We start from the raw sequence: 16,928 nt of genomic DNA on the forward strand, positions 1-16,928 counted from the left end.
ATGTGACACGTGTCCCGAATAACCAGAGCTCTGTATGAAAGAGTGTTTTAAAATTTATCATACATCCCTTGGTTTATAATTTACCCCAATTTTACTTACCCTGATGCACTCCGCACAGCTTATCCCACCTCGTCATTCCCCTCTGAGCCCTGCTGTGTGCCCAGGCAGCTGATAACAGCCACATGGAGGGTATTGCCATACCCGGGAGAACGCCCACATTACAGTTTATGGGGTGTAGGTCTCCGATCAAAATGCTCACTACACCTCTAGATGAATGTCTTAAAGGGAATATGTTGCCAGCAAAACATGTTTTTTTTTTTTTTTTAGTTAATTAGTGTGTAGGTGATTAAACATTGTTCTAATTTTTTTTATTTTTTCCACGAGTCAGGAAATATTATAAATTGGATTCAATTTATAATATTTCCCAGCACTGGTCACTAGATGGAGCAATTCCCAAAATTGCAGCATTGCATGTGGTAAAGCAACCACATTGCTTTATGCTGCAAAATTGGAAAAAAATCCCTCGCTCTAGTGAGCTCTCAGAATCCCCCCCCCTTTATCCTGGCTAGTGCCGGGAGAAACGAGGGGATTGAACGGTCTAACCTCCTACACTGTGTGTCGCCATTTTTTGACCTAACACACAGTGTAGAAGGTTTACATACACTAGTAAAACACACTGAAACACGCACATACATAGAAATCACTTACCTGCTCCAGTCGCCGCCGGTCCGTCCGCTCCGTCTGCTGCCGCTGCTCCATGTGCACAAGTCCGGAAGCCGCGACCGGAAGTAGTAATCTTACTGCCCGGCCGCGACTTCCGGTCCACAGGAAAATGGCGCCAGACGGCGCGCATTTCAAATCGGACTGTGTGGGAGCGGCGCATGCGCCGTTCCCACACACACGGCGTACACCAAAGTGGATGGAACGGGCCCCGTTCACAGTCCCTATGGGACTAGAGCTGCCGTATTCCATGTCTGTATGTGTCGTTAATCGACACATACAGAAATGGGAAAAAAAATGGCAGCCCCCATAGGGAAGAAAAAGTGTAAAAATAGAAAAAAGTAACACACAAATAAAAATAAACGTTTTTAATAAAACCCTAACATAAAACTGATATAAAAAAAAAAATGTTGGTGACACTTCCTTTAAGGGTGTAGTTTTTAAAACGGGGTCACTTCTTGCGGGTTTCAACTGTACTGGTACCTCAGGTGCTTCGGCATACATGACTTCGCACCAGAAAATCCCCAGTAGGCCAAATGGTGGTCCTTTCCTTCTGAGCCCTCCCATGGGCCCAAACAGCAGTTTATCACCACAAACGGGGTATTGCGGCCCTCAGAACAAATTGCGCAACAGAATGGGGTATTTTGTTTCTTGTGAAAATAAGAAATTTTCAGCCAATACTACATATAATTTGAAAAAAATAATTTTGTTTTAATTCCCAGCCCAATTCAAATAAGTTCTGTGAAAAAACTATGGGGTCAAAATGGTCACAACACCCATAAATGAATCCTTGAGTGGTGTAGTTTCCAAAATGGGGTCATTTCTGGTTGGTTTCCATTGCTTTGATACCTCTGGGGCTCTGCAAATGCGACATGGCACCCGAAAACCAATCCAGCAAAATCTGGACTCCAAAGAACAAATAGCGCTCCTTTCCTTCTGAGCTCTTCCATGGGCCCAAACGGCAGTTTAGCACCACAAATGGGGTATTGCTGCACTCAGGAGAAATTGGGCAACAAAATGGGGTATTTTGTTCCCTGTGAAAATAAGAAATTTTGATAAAAAATTACATCTTATTGGAAAAAATGTCATTTTTTTCATTTCACAGCCCAATTCAAATAGGTGCTGTGAAAAAACTGTGCGGTCAAAATGGTAACAACAACCATAAATGAATTCCTTGAGGGGTGTAGTTTCCAAAATGGGGTCACTATTGGGGGATTCCTACTGTTTTGATACCTCAACACCTCTTCAAACCTGGCATGCTGCCTAAAATATATTCTAATAAAAAAGGGGCCTCAAAATGCACTAGGCGCTTCTTTGCTTCTGGGGCTTGTGTTTTAGTCCACGAGCGCACTAGAGCCACTTGTGGGACATTTCTAAAAACTGCAGAATCTGGAAAATACATATTTAGTAGTGTTTCTCTGGTAAAACCTTCTGTGTTACAGAAAAAAATTGAATAAAATTGAAATTCAGCAAGAAAAATGAAATTTGCAAATTTCACCTCCACTTTGCTTTAATTCCTGTGAAATGCCTGAAGGGTTAAAAAAAACTTTCTAAATGCTGTTTTGAATACTTTGAGGGGTCTAGTTTTTAAAATGGGGTGTTTTATCAGGGTTTCTAATACATAGGCCCCACAAAGCCACTTCAGAACTGAACTGGTACCTTAAAAAAAAAGGCTTTTGAAATTTTCTTAAAAATATGAGAAATTACTGTTTATGTTCTAAGCCTTGTAACATCCAAGAAAAATAAAATAAATGTTCAAAAAACGATGCCAATCTAAAGTAGACATATGGGAAATGTGAACTAGTAACTATTTTGGGTGGTATAACTGTCTGTTTTACAAGCAGATGCATTTAAATTCTGAAAAATGCAATTTTTTTCAAAATTTCCTCTACATTTTGCAATTTTTCACCGATAAACACTGAATATATCGACCAAATTTTACCACGAACATGAAGCCCAATGTGTCACGAGAAAACAATCTCAGAATCGCTTGGGTAGGTTTAAGCATTCCGACGTTATTACCACATAAAGTGAAATATGTCAGATTTGAAAAATGGGCTCTGAGTCTTAAAGGGAATGTGTCGCTAGAAAAAATTTTTTTTAGTTAAACAATTAGTGTATAGGTGATTAAACATTGTTCTAATTTTTTTTCACGAGTCAGGAAATATTATAAATTAGATTCTAATTTATAATATTTCCCAGTGCTGGTCACTAGATGGAGCAATTCCCAAAATTGCAGCATTGCATGTGGTAAAGCAACCACATTGCTTTATGCTGCAAAATGTTAGAAAACTCACTCTCTCTAGTGAGCTCTCAGAATCCCCCCCTCCTTTATCCTGGCTAGTGCCGGGAGAAACGAGGGGATTGAACGGTCTAACCTCCTACACTGTGTGTCGCCATTTTTTGAGCTAACACACCGTGTAGTAGGTTAACAAACAGTAGTAAACACACAGTAAAACACTTACATACACAGAAATAACTTACCTGCTCCAGTCGCTGCCGGTCCGTCCGCTCCGTCTGCTACCGCCGCTCCAAGTGCACAAGTCCGGAAGCCGCGACCGGAAGTAGTAATCTTACTGTCCGGCCGCGACTTCCGGTCTACAGGAAAATGGCGCCGGACGGCGCACAGGTAAACTTGGACTGTGTGGGAGCGGCGCATGCGCCGTTCCCACACAGACGGCGTACACCATAGTGGATGGAACGGGCCCCGTTCGCATTCACTATGGGACTGTAGCTGCCGTATTCCATGTCTGTATGTGTCGTTAATCGACACAGAAATGGGAAAAAAAAATGGCAGCCCCCATAGGGAAGAAAAAGTGAAAAAAAGTAAAACACAAGCACACAAATATAAAAGTTTTTTAATAAAACACTAAAATCAAACTGATGTAAAAAAAATATTTCCGTGACACTGTTCCTTTAAGGCCAAAACTAGGCTGCGTCCTTAAGGGGTTAAAGGAGATTTCCCATCAGAGATAATTGTGACATCCACAACTCTGGGACCCGCACCTATGTCTAGAACAGGGCCCTGTAAACCCCGTTCTAGCTTTTTCTGCTCCCTCTGCCTCCCCGGCCACTTCCGGACTATATGGTAGTGAATGGCAGTTACGGAAGCAGCCTAGCATGTGATCTACGCTGTTTCCGTAGTTACCATTCAGTTCTATGGGACTTACAGAAACAGCGTAGCTCCGCGAGCTACGCTGTTTCCTAATTCATGGTTGCAATTCACCAGCTTCTACCGCAACACAGTGGCAGAACAGGGTTTAGGGGGCCTTGTTCTAGAGATAGGTGCGGGTGCCAGAGGTGTGTTTATGTGATCCAAATATGTGGGGTTAGTGACTGCCTCTATCCATTTCCTTTTTGTTTTTGTTCTTGCACTCCTCCCATTCTGCCCTGGGTGATTTTAATCAGTTCAATGCTGGATCCTACCATCCCCAGGTATATATGTAGGCTTAGTCCCAGTTCTGGGTGTATGTGCAGAGTAGGTCCCCACCTTACAGAGGTCGCCTTGTCGTGGCAGGTGGGCAAACACTTTTTTATCAAAATGTAGTTTTAGCAGTAATGCATATTTATTTATATTTAGCAGTTTAGGTGACATTGGCGTATCCTGTGGATATGTCATAAATGTCTCTGATGGGAAAACATCATCTTTAAGTATTTTGGGTCAAAATTGGCGCACGTCATTAAAAAAAAAAAACAGGTGCATTTTCTATCTTTACTTGGCCATGCCCCCTTTTCTACACCCTCTGGAAAACTGTCTAGGAAGACGTAAAAATTATTTATGCGCCAGAATTCTGGCACATTTGGCATAGTAAAACCTCTTCAATAATAATGTTTGCTAGGTCTCTTTTTGTTTGGTGATAATGAGTATGCACATAACTTAAACTGTACAGATCAATTATTAAAAATGTGATCTTTTCTAGCACCAACTGTTCTTACTGATGTGAAGCCAGAAGCAAAGATCATGCAGGAAGAGATTTTTGGACCACTGCTCCCTATATTAACTGTGAAAGATGTGGATGAAGCCATTGAGTTTATCAACAAGGGAGAGAAGCCTCTTGCACTTTATGCATTTGCAAATAACAAAAAGGTACTTGTACACGCTAACCACATGTATTGTTATATCCCAGACCATCACATTCACTCTAAGGCTAAGTTCACACTTGCGTTGTATAATCCTTTACTCTGATCCGTTTTTAGATCAGAATCAGGATAAAAAATCCCATTGAAATCAAAATAATGAATGCAAACGGATTACAATCCGTTTGTATCCATTTCCTATTGACCCTAATGATGAAAATAATCCATCCATCCATCCATTAGGCATCTGTTCTTTTTGAATGGAGTAAAAGTCCTGTACTCTGCACTTTCTATCTCTGTCAAAAAACGGATGACTAACGTAACAGGCGCTAACAGATGCAATTAAAAACCCCATTTATTTCAATGGGATTTTTAACGGATTCGTTTTTATTTTCTGATCAAAAAACGGATCAGAGTAACGGATTATACAACGCAAGTGTGATTTTAAAGAGGCTCTGTCACCACATTATGAGTGGCCTATATTTTACATGATGTGATCGGCGCTGTAATGTAGATTACAGCAGTGTTTTTTATTTAGAAAAATGATCATTTGTGACAGTTATGACCTATATTAGCTTTATGCTAATGAGTTTCTTAATGGACAACTGGGCATGTTTTACTATATGACCAAGTGGGTGTTGTACAGAGGAGTGTATGACGCTGACCAATCAGTGACCAATCAGCATCATACACTTCTCTCCATTCATTTACACTGCACATAGCGATATATGACTTCATTTGGTGTAACGAACTGACCTTTCTTATCCAATTTACTGGCAGGTCACATATATATATATATATATATATATATATATATATATATCTTTTTTTAGAATTCTCTAATAAAAATATTAATGTTTCAGATAATAAAAAAGATGATTTCCCAGACATCAAGTGGAGGAGTCACTGGAAATGATGTTTTCATGCATTTTACAATCACTGAATTGCCATTTGGAGGCGTTGGTAAGTATTTGCTGAAAATGAATGTGTGATTTTGTACGGAGTATGCTGGTAGTAAAAGTAAATATACCATACTAATGATGTTAATGGTAATTGGACATGATTAAAGTGTCAATACCATTTATGTTTTGTTTGTTTTTTACAGAAATTCATGATATTGATATCACTAATTCATTTAAAACGACATTGTAATGGGGTCTCGCCTTTATTTGTGCACAAATCGGTTGCCTTCAGAATTTTGTCTCGCTCTGTGGATCTATGGCTCTAAGGCTTCGTTCACATCTGCGTCAGGGCTCCGTTCCGACATTCCGTTGGAGCTTTCCGGCAGAATGGAGCCCTGACTGAAACAAATGGAAACCATTGGCACCGGATCCGTCGCCATTGAAGCCTATTTTTGGATAAAGACGGTTACAAAGAGTCTGTAGACTGCTAAGGCCTCATTCACACGAGCGTGAATCACGTCCGTTAAAACAATGGCTGTCACACGGACTCATGCATTTCCTATGGGGCCGTTCACACGACTGTTTCAACGGAGCGTGTGAACATGTCCTATTTTACTGGGTGTCATGCATCCCTCCATAGACTAGTCTGTGGGGGATCCGTGACAACGCGTCCTGCACGGGTTCTCATGGACGTGGAAAATGGCAGTTTTTCCCGTCCGAGGTGGGCTACATTCGTGTGAATGAGCCCTTAGGCTTCGTTCACAGATCAGTGAGGGCTCTATTCTGACGTTCCGTCTGAGTTTTCCGCCAGAATAGAGCTCTGACTTAAACGGAAACCATAAGTTTCTGTTTCCATTACCATTGATTTCAATGGTGACTAATCCGGTGCCAACGGATTCTGTTTGTCTCAGTTGTGCAAGGGTTCCGTTGTCTTGACAGAATGAATGGCATAGTCGACTGCGCTACTGATTCCGCACAGAGATCACGCTAGATCACGCTGTGCTGAGTACATGGATGGCGAGAAGTGCATGATACTGATTGGTCAGCGTCATACACTTCTCTTTACAACGCCCACTTGGTCAAAAGGTAAAGAAAACACACCCAGTTGTCTATTAATTAATGCATTAGCATAAATCAAATAGGTCATAACTTGGTCAAAATTGATAGTTTTTCTAAATAAAAACCACTGCTGTTATCTACATTACAGCGCTGATCACATTATGTAGGAGATAGGGCACTTATAATGTGATGACAGAGCCTCTTAAATTTTGGCAGCTGCAAGGACAACGGCGTCAAATGTAATTTCCTCTCTTTGTTAGCTGCAGTTGCTCCAGCTTGAATTGGAGCAGGTCAGATAATAAGATATTAGACTGTGTTAATGGCACTTTTGAATTGTACTATTCAGGTGTTTATTGTTTAAGGATGGATACGTTCAGTTGTCCATGATCAGAACCACATTTAATACTCCTAATCTACTTTAAAGCCTGCAAATCTCCAAGCCATTAAATACTTTTGCTAATAAATTCACGTTTTTTCACACACACCCCCGCCCCTCAGGGGCGTAACTATAGGGGATACAGAGGTAACCGTTGCAGTAGTGGCTACTTGCTGCAGTTTTGGTGAAATTATATTGTTATAAATCAGTTGAGAAGACCCATAGTACAAAACCAACTATTTATGTTGCAAACATGGATTTACTGACAATTGACTGCAATTTTGCTTCAGCCTATGTTTTTTTTGTTTTTTTTAATTAGGAAACAGTGGCATGGGTGCCTACCATGGCAAACATTCATTTGATACTTTTTCTCATAAACGGGCATGCCTTATCAAGTCCTTATCGATGGAAGGTGTAAACAAGCTCAGGTATCCCCCTTACAGCCAGAAGAAAGTTGAGTGGGCCAAGTTTTTTTTGATGAGCAAGTTTAGCAAGAAGAAGCTGGGACTTGTGCTTCTGCCTTTTGTCGCTATAGTAGCAGCTTTGATTTTGAAGGTAAGCGTTTATGTATACGGTGTTTAAAGGTCTTTTACTCAAGCCGATCGGGCAACTGAGCGCACTTTTAAGTAACTATGTAAACATGGCAGCGATCAGCTGACCAACGAGCAAACTCATTTGTCAGCTGATAAATTATATTTTTTTATGCAGCATAAAATACCTTATCAGCAGCGCATCTCCCTGTGTAAATAGGGGATGTTCTGGCAAACTGTATGGGAATAAACAATCCTATTAACGATCATTCGTTCCCATACTCTCCATTATTGCTCTATGTAAATGGCGCAAACGAGCACTGATCAACATGTTTTTGACGCTCAGCGCTTGTTGCCGGGTAGGAAATTTGCCCATGTAAAATGAACCTTTGTTAATAGCTCAGAGGAAATTCTATTACTGTGCGTAAAGGCCTCTGGCCCTTCTACTCCACAGCCTATTATAGAATGATCGAGCTCATTCCACTTGTAGAAAATATTTGTGGCACCTGGGGCTCAAATATGACATGTTTACTAATCCCAAGAGGGTACTATTTTCTACGTTTCTCCAAACACTCTACTTACGCTAGAATTTTTAGCAACTGGGTCACGCCAGCAGGTATAGAAGTTGGCGTCCTATGGATTTTTCTGCGCCTTTCTAGCGATCGAGCATATTGAAATCCATTATCACTGATTGTTCTTTTTTCTGATATCTGAGGACAGTCAGGCTGCCCCTATACAGGATTGGTTAAGTTGGGAGGATTGACTGATGTTTATCAAATGTGTATGGCCAGATCAAAGGTGTTGGACTAGAATCAACAATCACCTATCCACAGGATAGATTATAATAGTTTGATTACTGGCACCCCCGCAAATCGCTGGAATGGGGTCCCGAACATCATTACTGCACGCCCAGCAGTCGGGCATGCGTCTGCTTGTCCAATCAATGTCTTTGGGAATGACGGAAATAGCAGAGTACAGCACTCAGCTGTTTTTTCAATACCAAAGACTGAGTGGAGTGGCATCGGGCATGCTCGACCGCCACTCCTTTCAATGTCCTCACAGCGGCCGAGAAGTTGCGTGCAACCGGTGGAGGTCCCAGCAATGAAACAATTATAACCTATTCTGTGGATAGGTGATAATTGTCGTTTCTGGAAATACCCCTTTAATATCTGTATTCTAGCTGACTCCTATTTCATACAGTATTACCATTTTAGCCAATAGGACATATCTAGTGGCATTTGCTTGGTTCTGTCTACCACATGTGGAACCATTTGATACAGCAGATCCTTTTACTTGTGCTAATAACATCGCTCTATTTTTTAAGCTGAAGTAATTTACTTTCAATACATAAAGTCTTAGCCACACAAGCGTACTTACCATCTGTATTAGTTAAGTGACAGTGGCGATATTCACATTCGTATTTTTATATGGTGATATTTCTAAGCACCGTTTGCATTAAGTAATTTAATCGAGCTACATTAAATTTCTTGCTCAACTGATGTATTGTTTTTTATTTTTTATTTTTTCTGTTGCTACACTTATCTACGATATATACCAAGGCATCAAATGCCTGTGTTGAATATGTTTCTCTAGCTTCAGACAGAGGAAAACATCTGTATGGAGTTTATGTTCTCCACATGTTTGGATGGTTTTCCTACAGGTACTCCGGTTTCCTCCCACACTCCAAAAACATACTGATAGGTTAATTGGCCTCCTATAAAGCCCTATTCACACGTCCGGGTCCGAGTGTCGGCCGATAAAAACGCCGATTTTGACCCGTTTTGCATCAGGTTTTTTCCCTGTCCGGTTTAAAGTTTTTTGCCACATACTGCTCCTCTGTAGATAGTGCCACACACTGGCCCCCTGTACATTGCACCCCTGTAGATGGCACCCCCCCTTCCTGTAGATGGTACACCCCCCCCCCTTCCTGTAGATAGCGCCACTGCAGGGGACCGATCCAGGAGAAGTCACTGTCCATATATGGACAGTGATGTCAGGGACTTCTCTTGGAGCGGTCCCCTACTCCTGAAGAGGAATCCCCAGCCACAGTGAGTCAGCTCAAGGAGAAGTCCCTGACGTCACTGTCCATATATGGACAGTGACGTCAGGGACTTCTCTTTCTTGAGCGGAATCACAGGCCACTGTGGCCGGGCATTACACGTCAAGAGTAGGGGACGGACTCTTCCTAGAGAGGAATCCCCGGCTACCGCTTCGGCAATGCTGTGGCCAGAGATTAGAGGGATTCCGCTCCTACAGCGAGCAAAAAGAAGAGAACGAGTGAGCGGCAGAAAGCGCAGCCGTCTCTCAGATCGCATCCAAGTAACAGACGTGCTTTACACGGTCCGAGAAATTTCTATGTGAGCTGTGCGGCTGGGAGAACGGTCCAAAATAGGGCATGTTCCGCTTTTTGACGGCCCGGTTTAGCGGGCTGTCAAAAAATCGGCCGTGTAAATAGCCCCATTTGGGGTCTATTGTTCTGACTGTGGCCATACGACGGCCGTTCAATAAACGGCCGTCACACAGCCGAGTATCCCGGTCGTGTGAATGGGTCCTAAAACTGTATGTACTAGTATGTGTGTCTGAGATGGGGAAATTAGATTGTAAGCCCCACTGCGGTCAGGGACTCATCTGAATGGTGACAATATCTGTACAGCGCTCCGGAATATGCTGGCACTGAGTATCGACAAATAAAAAAAACACCAGAGACACAGATGTTTTAATACACGTTTGTCAACCCTTGTCCAGGACCTGGATATCCATATCGTTGAATCCGCTTTATTCTGGAGTATAATGGAATTGCCCAAGTTTTAAATCTAGTAATAATTCTTCCTAGAAATACAAACACTATTTGGGATATACTGCAGAATAAACCAGCGTGAATTCCACTTGCACCTTTTTTATGACTACCCATCGAAACCGCCATGTAGCATGCTTAGTTGTTGACTGAATATTCCCCATAGAGGTCAATCAAGCCTGTGAATAAGTACTAAGGGATCGAAGGGCTTTTTGTATACATATGACCATATTCCTTTTTACTACAGAAAATAATCTTTCTTTATTTTGCCTCTTTTGGATTTTATTAGAAATACCGTTGGCAACTGGCAGGCAGAGGGCTTCAACTTGCATTGGCTTTTCAGAGACTGCTTTAAGCAAGATAAGTAGCTGAATTCAGGGAGCAGCGTTTACAATTACAGTAAGGTATGCTGTCCCAGAACTGTGGGAGCATGCCCATTTGTTTGTTGAGTGCAAATTTTTTGGAAAACCTTTTATTTTTTGTATTTTTTTTTTTCCCTCCTTTTTTTTCCCCATATATTAAAACTTGACATTTTGGTGCACGGTGTCAGGAATTGCTTAAACTTCCAGCCACATTAAAGTTGGGAAAATCCATCCGTAATGGGGCACTGTGTAATGCTTCATTTCGCCTGGGGTGGTGCTGCAGAAAAGTTAAACACTTCCTGACAGATTTTCCTACAGATTACAGCAGATTGCTGGTGGTCCCAGCAGGGGGACACTTTGTGATCTGCTTATTCTAACGAGTTAGAGGTTGTCCAAAACTGAGGTTTTTAAATGACTGCTAAATGTCCCTCAATATTAACTCTTTAAATGTAGCTGATTGTGGCCTTTAAGGTTTCCTTTCTGAGTTATTTAAAAAATTGGCCAATGTAGGAGGGATGCAAAAAAACCACATTACTTAACTTAAAGATCCCCGTCGTTCTAGCGCCGCTCCTCCGTTCCTCCCCGCTGCTGTGTATTGACATAGCTGCAGCAATGACGTGCCCGTATAACCACATGATCGCTGCAGCCAAGCACTGGCTTCAGCAATCCCATGCCATACACTGAGACCACTTATTTGCTGCAGAGATCAAGTGGGTATACAAGCACATCATTGTTGTATTTATCTCAAGCATGAGCACGCTCCATACATCACCGCTCGCACCAGGACATGCTATTATGTGGTGGTGCACAATTAACTCCTTCAAGAACCATGACGTAACTGCACGACATGGTGCGGGGTCTGACGTATGGAGTGGGCCCTCGCGCTGAGCCCACTACATACGCTGCGGGTGTCAGCTGTGTATTACAGCTAACACCCGGCATTAACGGCTGGGAACAGCGATCGCGCTGTTCCTGGCCATTTAACCCCTCAAATGCTGTGGTCAATCGTGACCACAGCATCTGAGGCGTTATAAAGAGGGGGCAGCTTAACAGAAGGCAGGGCTTAACAAAAGCCTGGAAAAATTACAATCTACTGCAATACATTAGTATTGCAGTGCATTGTACCAACGATCTATTGACCGCTGGTTCAAATCCCCTAGGGGGACTAATAAAATGTGTAAAAGAAAGTAAAATAAAGTTTTTAGTAGTGAAAAAAAATAATAATCTAACGTTTTACAAATGGCAACCAATCAGATTGCTGCTTTAATTTTTCAGAGGAAAAATACGTTATCTGATTGGTTGCTATCGGCAACCACGCCACTTTTCCTTTGCACCTGTTGTGACTATTTCCCCCATTATTCTTCTGCCAGCATGTATATTTTATTTTACTTTTATTCTTTCTCCCATAATAGTGTACTGATGGGACTGTGTAGAGGCAGAAGTCTTGTCTCTCCTGTCCCTTATTTTTTTTTTTTTTCCCAACGCCTGCCCAAGTACAGCTTGGAATAATTTATGTGGGACGTAAAGGAGCAAATCTTCAATACAGAGTTATTATCCAAGTCATTCCCTTGTGCAGTAGGAGTGTTGCAGTAATGCACATTCCGGACTGCAAGGAATTTCAAAGTTTAAGGACGTCCGTGATGGATTTGAAGGGCAACCATATGGAATGTTGAATTTCCCACATAATTGTGTTTTTGTATTTAAAAAATAAATAAATCAAAAAACCCTTTTCAAAACTCTTTTACGTTCTCCTCTACTTTGCTATTCCCTATTGCGAATGGCTGCAATTTTAATGTCTTGGAAGAACCGTTTTAGATGTTTGGCATGTACCCTATTAAAGATTGTCATTTCTTTGATCATCATAAAAAATGAACATTATATTTTTTCCCCCAGTGGGAGAAGGTGCACAGGTCCTGCACCAACAAGTACTACCATTAATACATACATATTATGAGCTAGGAGGGTGACAATACAATGTTTGGTCCAATGAAAAACTAGAACAGACTTCCATTGTTAATTGTAATGTCATCTTGTATTTGCCTAAAATCGTATAACGCCCTGACAAGTTATTTTGTTTGCTAGTAGCCTTGTATATTTGCGTATACATGCCATTTTGTAAATTGCCTACATTGCCTACGAGTATCAGTTGGGTTAAGCGGGCATTGCAAAGGTTTACACTTCTTGCCAGAACTACTGCTGATCCTTGTGTGTTTGGCAAACAGCAGATTAATATTTTGTATTTAATTTTCACACAATTTTGGCACAGCATACTTTTCAGATTTGCTCAGTATACAGTGATGTAAATTCTGTGATATCAATTTAGACGCAGACCTTAAGGGACCATTCATACGAACGTCAATCTCGTGCGCTGTGCATGGAAATCACACACAGCACGGTGACCCGTAGATTTCAATGGGGCTGTTCACACATGCAGGAGTTTTCACGCAGCGAGTGTCTGCTGCGTGAAACTCACTGCATGTCCCATTAGGGATGTCAAGAAACCAGAATTTGGACTTCGATACCGATACTTTGTTTAGTATTGCGATTTCGATACTTTGCCAACAGTAAAAAAAAAAAAAAAGTTCTTCCATTTTCTGATGTGAGGCACGTGGTGCGATGATGAATTTAACCTCCATGTGCCTCGCATTAAGGCCTGATTTACACGAGCGTTTGCGTTTTGCGCACACAAAAAACGCGGGTTTTGCGTGCGCAAAAGGCACTTAACAGCTCCGTGTATCAGCCCCGTATGATGCGCGGCTGCGTGATTTTCGCGCTGCCGCCATCATTATGACACTCCGTTTGGATGTTTTGTAAACCGAAAAGCACGTGGTGCTTTTCTGTTTACATTCATAGTTTGACAGCTGTTGTGTGAAGTGCTTCCGTGTGGTGCGCGTGATTTTCACGTACCCATTGACTTCAATGGGTGCGTGATGCGCGAACAACGCAAAAATATAGGACATGTCGTGAGTTTTACGCATCGGACTCACGCTGCGCAAAAATCACGGACTGTCTGCACGGCCCCATAGACTAACATGGGTCCGTACGACACGCGCGTTGCACGGACGTATTACACGTTCGTCTAAATAAGCCCTAATAGTAATTAACCCCATCATGTACCTTACATATTAACCCATTATGACTGAGAAACATGATGGGGTTAATTACTATTAATGTGAGGCACGTGGAGGTTAAATTCATCATCCTACCTCGTGCCCCACAATAAGTGATAGAAAGCAGTTTTTTTTTGTTTGTTTTTTTTACAGCGTACACATAAATGATGCAAAAAAATTGTTGTGCAGGTTATGTCGGCCGCGCCAATACCGAATATGTGTATATTTTATGTATTGAGACTTATTTTAATGTAAAAAAAAAGGTGGGAGTGGAATTTTTTTATTTATTTAACATAACGTTTTGTTTTTGTTATTTTTTAAACTTTAATGTACTGGCATATTTATATATGCCAGTGCATTAGCCTGTGTACTGATAGTGCACAGGCAGTTGTTAGGACATACCTAAGTATGCCCTAACAGGAAATATGGTAGGACAGCCCTGGGGTCCCTCAATGGACCCTGGGCTGTCTGCCCATATATGGTATGTCCCTCAATCGCGTCACAGGAATTCCCTGTGACGCGATCCAAGGGGAATCCCACCTTCTCATTTTCCCCTGAATGCTGCAGTCCGCTGTGATCGCAGCATTCACGGGTAGGTTTCTCTGATCTCCACCAGCGGGGCTGCGACTGTGTATTACAGACATTGCCCCGCTCCTGACTGGAAGTGCCTCCGCGGTCAGCATGAGGAGATGCGGCCGGCGCTGTACTAATGAGCGGCGGTGGCGCAGGCACTGAAGACAGAACATGGGGGTGTTTTTTGTAGTGCGCCCGCCATGTTCTGTTTTCAGTGCCGGCAATCATTAGTGCAGCGCTGGCCGCATCGCATCATCCTGATCCTGCGCACTTGTTATCAAGACTCAGGAGTGGGTAATGACTGTATTACACAGCCGCAGCCCCGCTCTCATACATTCATGTGTTACTATACCGAGCTGTGCGGCCGCACAGCTAAGTATCGAAATACCTGAAATAACGGTATTGAACCGTTTGAGGATGCAGAGTATCGAAACCGTATCGAAGTTTCGATGCATCATGCATCCCTATGTCCTATATTGGTGCGTTTTCACGCACCTACGCTCCCATTGCGCATTTCCATTAAAAAATAAATGTGCTTCGAGTGCGTGAAAAACACATGCCACTCGCAAAGCACACTGATGCATAATGCAAAGGACCAGATTTACGCGTGTATTTTTACACGTGGAAATCTGTCACGCTTGTATGAATGTAGCCGAAGGCTTGGGTATCGTTGTGCAGAAAGCCTTGGCATGGGGTGCATCAAGACAATTGTTACAATCTACTGATACAGCTGTGTTTTTTATCATTAGAAATGGATGTGTTTTGTCATTTCACGTATGAGACAGGTTGATAGTCAGCTCTGTGTCCGGTGACAGTGTGTGGAATAGGCATCAAAGTCAAATGTGACAGTTTTGATTGTATCATTTGCAAAAAAATTGAAGGATTACTTTGTTCCTTGTACATGACTTGTGAATAAGGGCTGATAAGTCTCTTGTGTAAATTGAAGTAGCTGTAACTTCAGATTCCAGGAAGCTTCCATCTACACAAAGAGGTTTTAAAATCCATGTTTCCTTAAGTACTTATAATGTAAATAACCAAATAAATAATCCACCAGACAATGTGTATAGGTGTGTTCAGACATGGTGGAATTGTCACAGATTTTTGGTGCTCATTACGTTTTGATTTTATTGCGGATTTTACCCTTGCCAAGGATAAAATCTGCATGTAACTCGTATCTACCACGTCTGTATCCACGGCTTCTTTGGTTTCACTGACTTCTTTGGTATATTGACTTCTAATATTGTAGAAAAATCATAATTCTGCTTTCATGTAATACCTTGCTAAAAGAAAGTTTGTTTTATTTCACAGATGATCTAAAAGTGGGAGCCTGATGGCCAAGTCTGCTGTTCCTGGATGTTTCCAATTAAAAGTCTATGCATTGTAAAAATACACATTTACTTCTATTGTATGTAAAAATTGTCTTCTGCTTCAGCACAAATCTAAAGCCTTCCTAATCTAATTGTCACTACAGAAAAACTGACTTTAAAGAGGCTCTATCACCACATTATAAGTGCCCTATCTCTTACATAATGTGATCGGCGCTGTAATGTAGATAACAGCAGTGTTTTTTTTATTTAGATAAACTATCTATTTTGACAGTTATGACCTTTTTTATATTTATGCTAATGATTTTCTTAATAGACGACTGGGCGTGTTTTTACTTTTTGACCAAGTGGGCGTTGTAAAGAGAAGTGTATGATGCTGACCAATCAGTGACCAATCCGCGTCATACACTTCTCTCCATTCATGTACTCAGCACAGCCTGATCTTGCTAGATCATGATGTGCAGTCACATACACACACATTAACGTTACTGAAGTGTCTTGAGAGTTAATAGACATCGCTTCCAGCCAGGACGCGATGTCTATTCACAATCCCGACACTTCGGTAACATTTGTGTGGGACTTACAGCACAGCACATCGAGATCTCGCTGTAAGCTGTTATTTACAGTGTGATCTCGAGAGATTACGCTTGCTGTGCTGTAAATCCCACATAAACGTTAGCGAAGTGTCGGGATTGTGAATAGATATCACGCCCTGGCTGGAAGCGATGTCTATTAACTCTCAAGACACTTAAAGAGGCTCTGTCACCAGATTTTGCAACCCCTATCTGCTATTGCAGCAGATCGGCGCTGCAATGTAGATTACAGTAACGTTTTTATTTTTAAAAAACGAGCATTTTTGGCCAAGTTATGGCCATTTTTGTATTTATGCAAATGAGGCTTGCAAAAGTACAACTGGGCGTGTTGAAAAGTAAAAGTACAACTGGGCGTGTATTATGTGCGTACATCGGGGCGTGTTTACTACTTTTACTAGCTGGGCGTTCTGATGAGAAGTATCATCCACTTCTCTTCAGAACGCCCAGCTTCTGGCAGTGCAGATCTGTGACGTCACTCACAGGTCCTGCATCGTGTCGACCACATCG

At 41.8% G+C, this 16,928-nt stretch overlaps 1 protein-coding gene across 2 annotated transcripts in view; it reads left to right on the forward strand.

Annotated features, from left to right (window-relative positions):
• Nucleotides 1-16,653, forward strand: part of ALDH3A2 (aldehyde dehydrogenase 3 family member A2) — a 43,152-nt gene extending 26,499 nt beyond the window's left edge. The window contains exons 8-12 of one of the 2 annotated variants that reach the window (XM_075850451.1): nucleotides 4,641-4,807; nucleotides 5,661-5,760; nucleotides 7,454-7,689; nucleotides 10,748-10,862; nucleotides 15,812-16,653. In XM_075850451.1, the coding sequence (XP_075706566.1) occupies nucleotides 4,641-4,807; nucleotides 5,661-5,760; nucleotides 7,454-7,689; nucleotides 10,748-10,813 (569 nt within the window). In that variant the 3' untranslated portion in view covers nucleotides 10,814-10,862; nucleotides 15,812-16,653. The remainder of the gene's footprint in view (nucleotides 1-4,640; nucleotides 4,808-5,660; nucleotides 5,761-7,453; nucleotides 7,690-10,747; nucleotides 10,863-15,811) is intronic. The other variant, XM_075850452.1, reaches the window with a different exon arrangement.
• The last annotated feature ends 275 nt before the right edge of the window (nucleotides 16,654-16,928 follow it).

This window comes from Rhinoderma darwinii, chromosome 2, assembly GCF_050947455.1.
Source record: "Rhinoderma darwinii isolate aRhiDar2 chromosome 2, aRhiDar2.hap1, whole genome shotgun sequence".
NCBI lineage: Eukaryota > Metazoa > Chordata > Amphibia > Anura > Rhinodermatidae > Rhinoderma > Rhinoderma darwinii.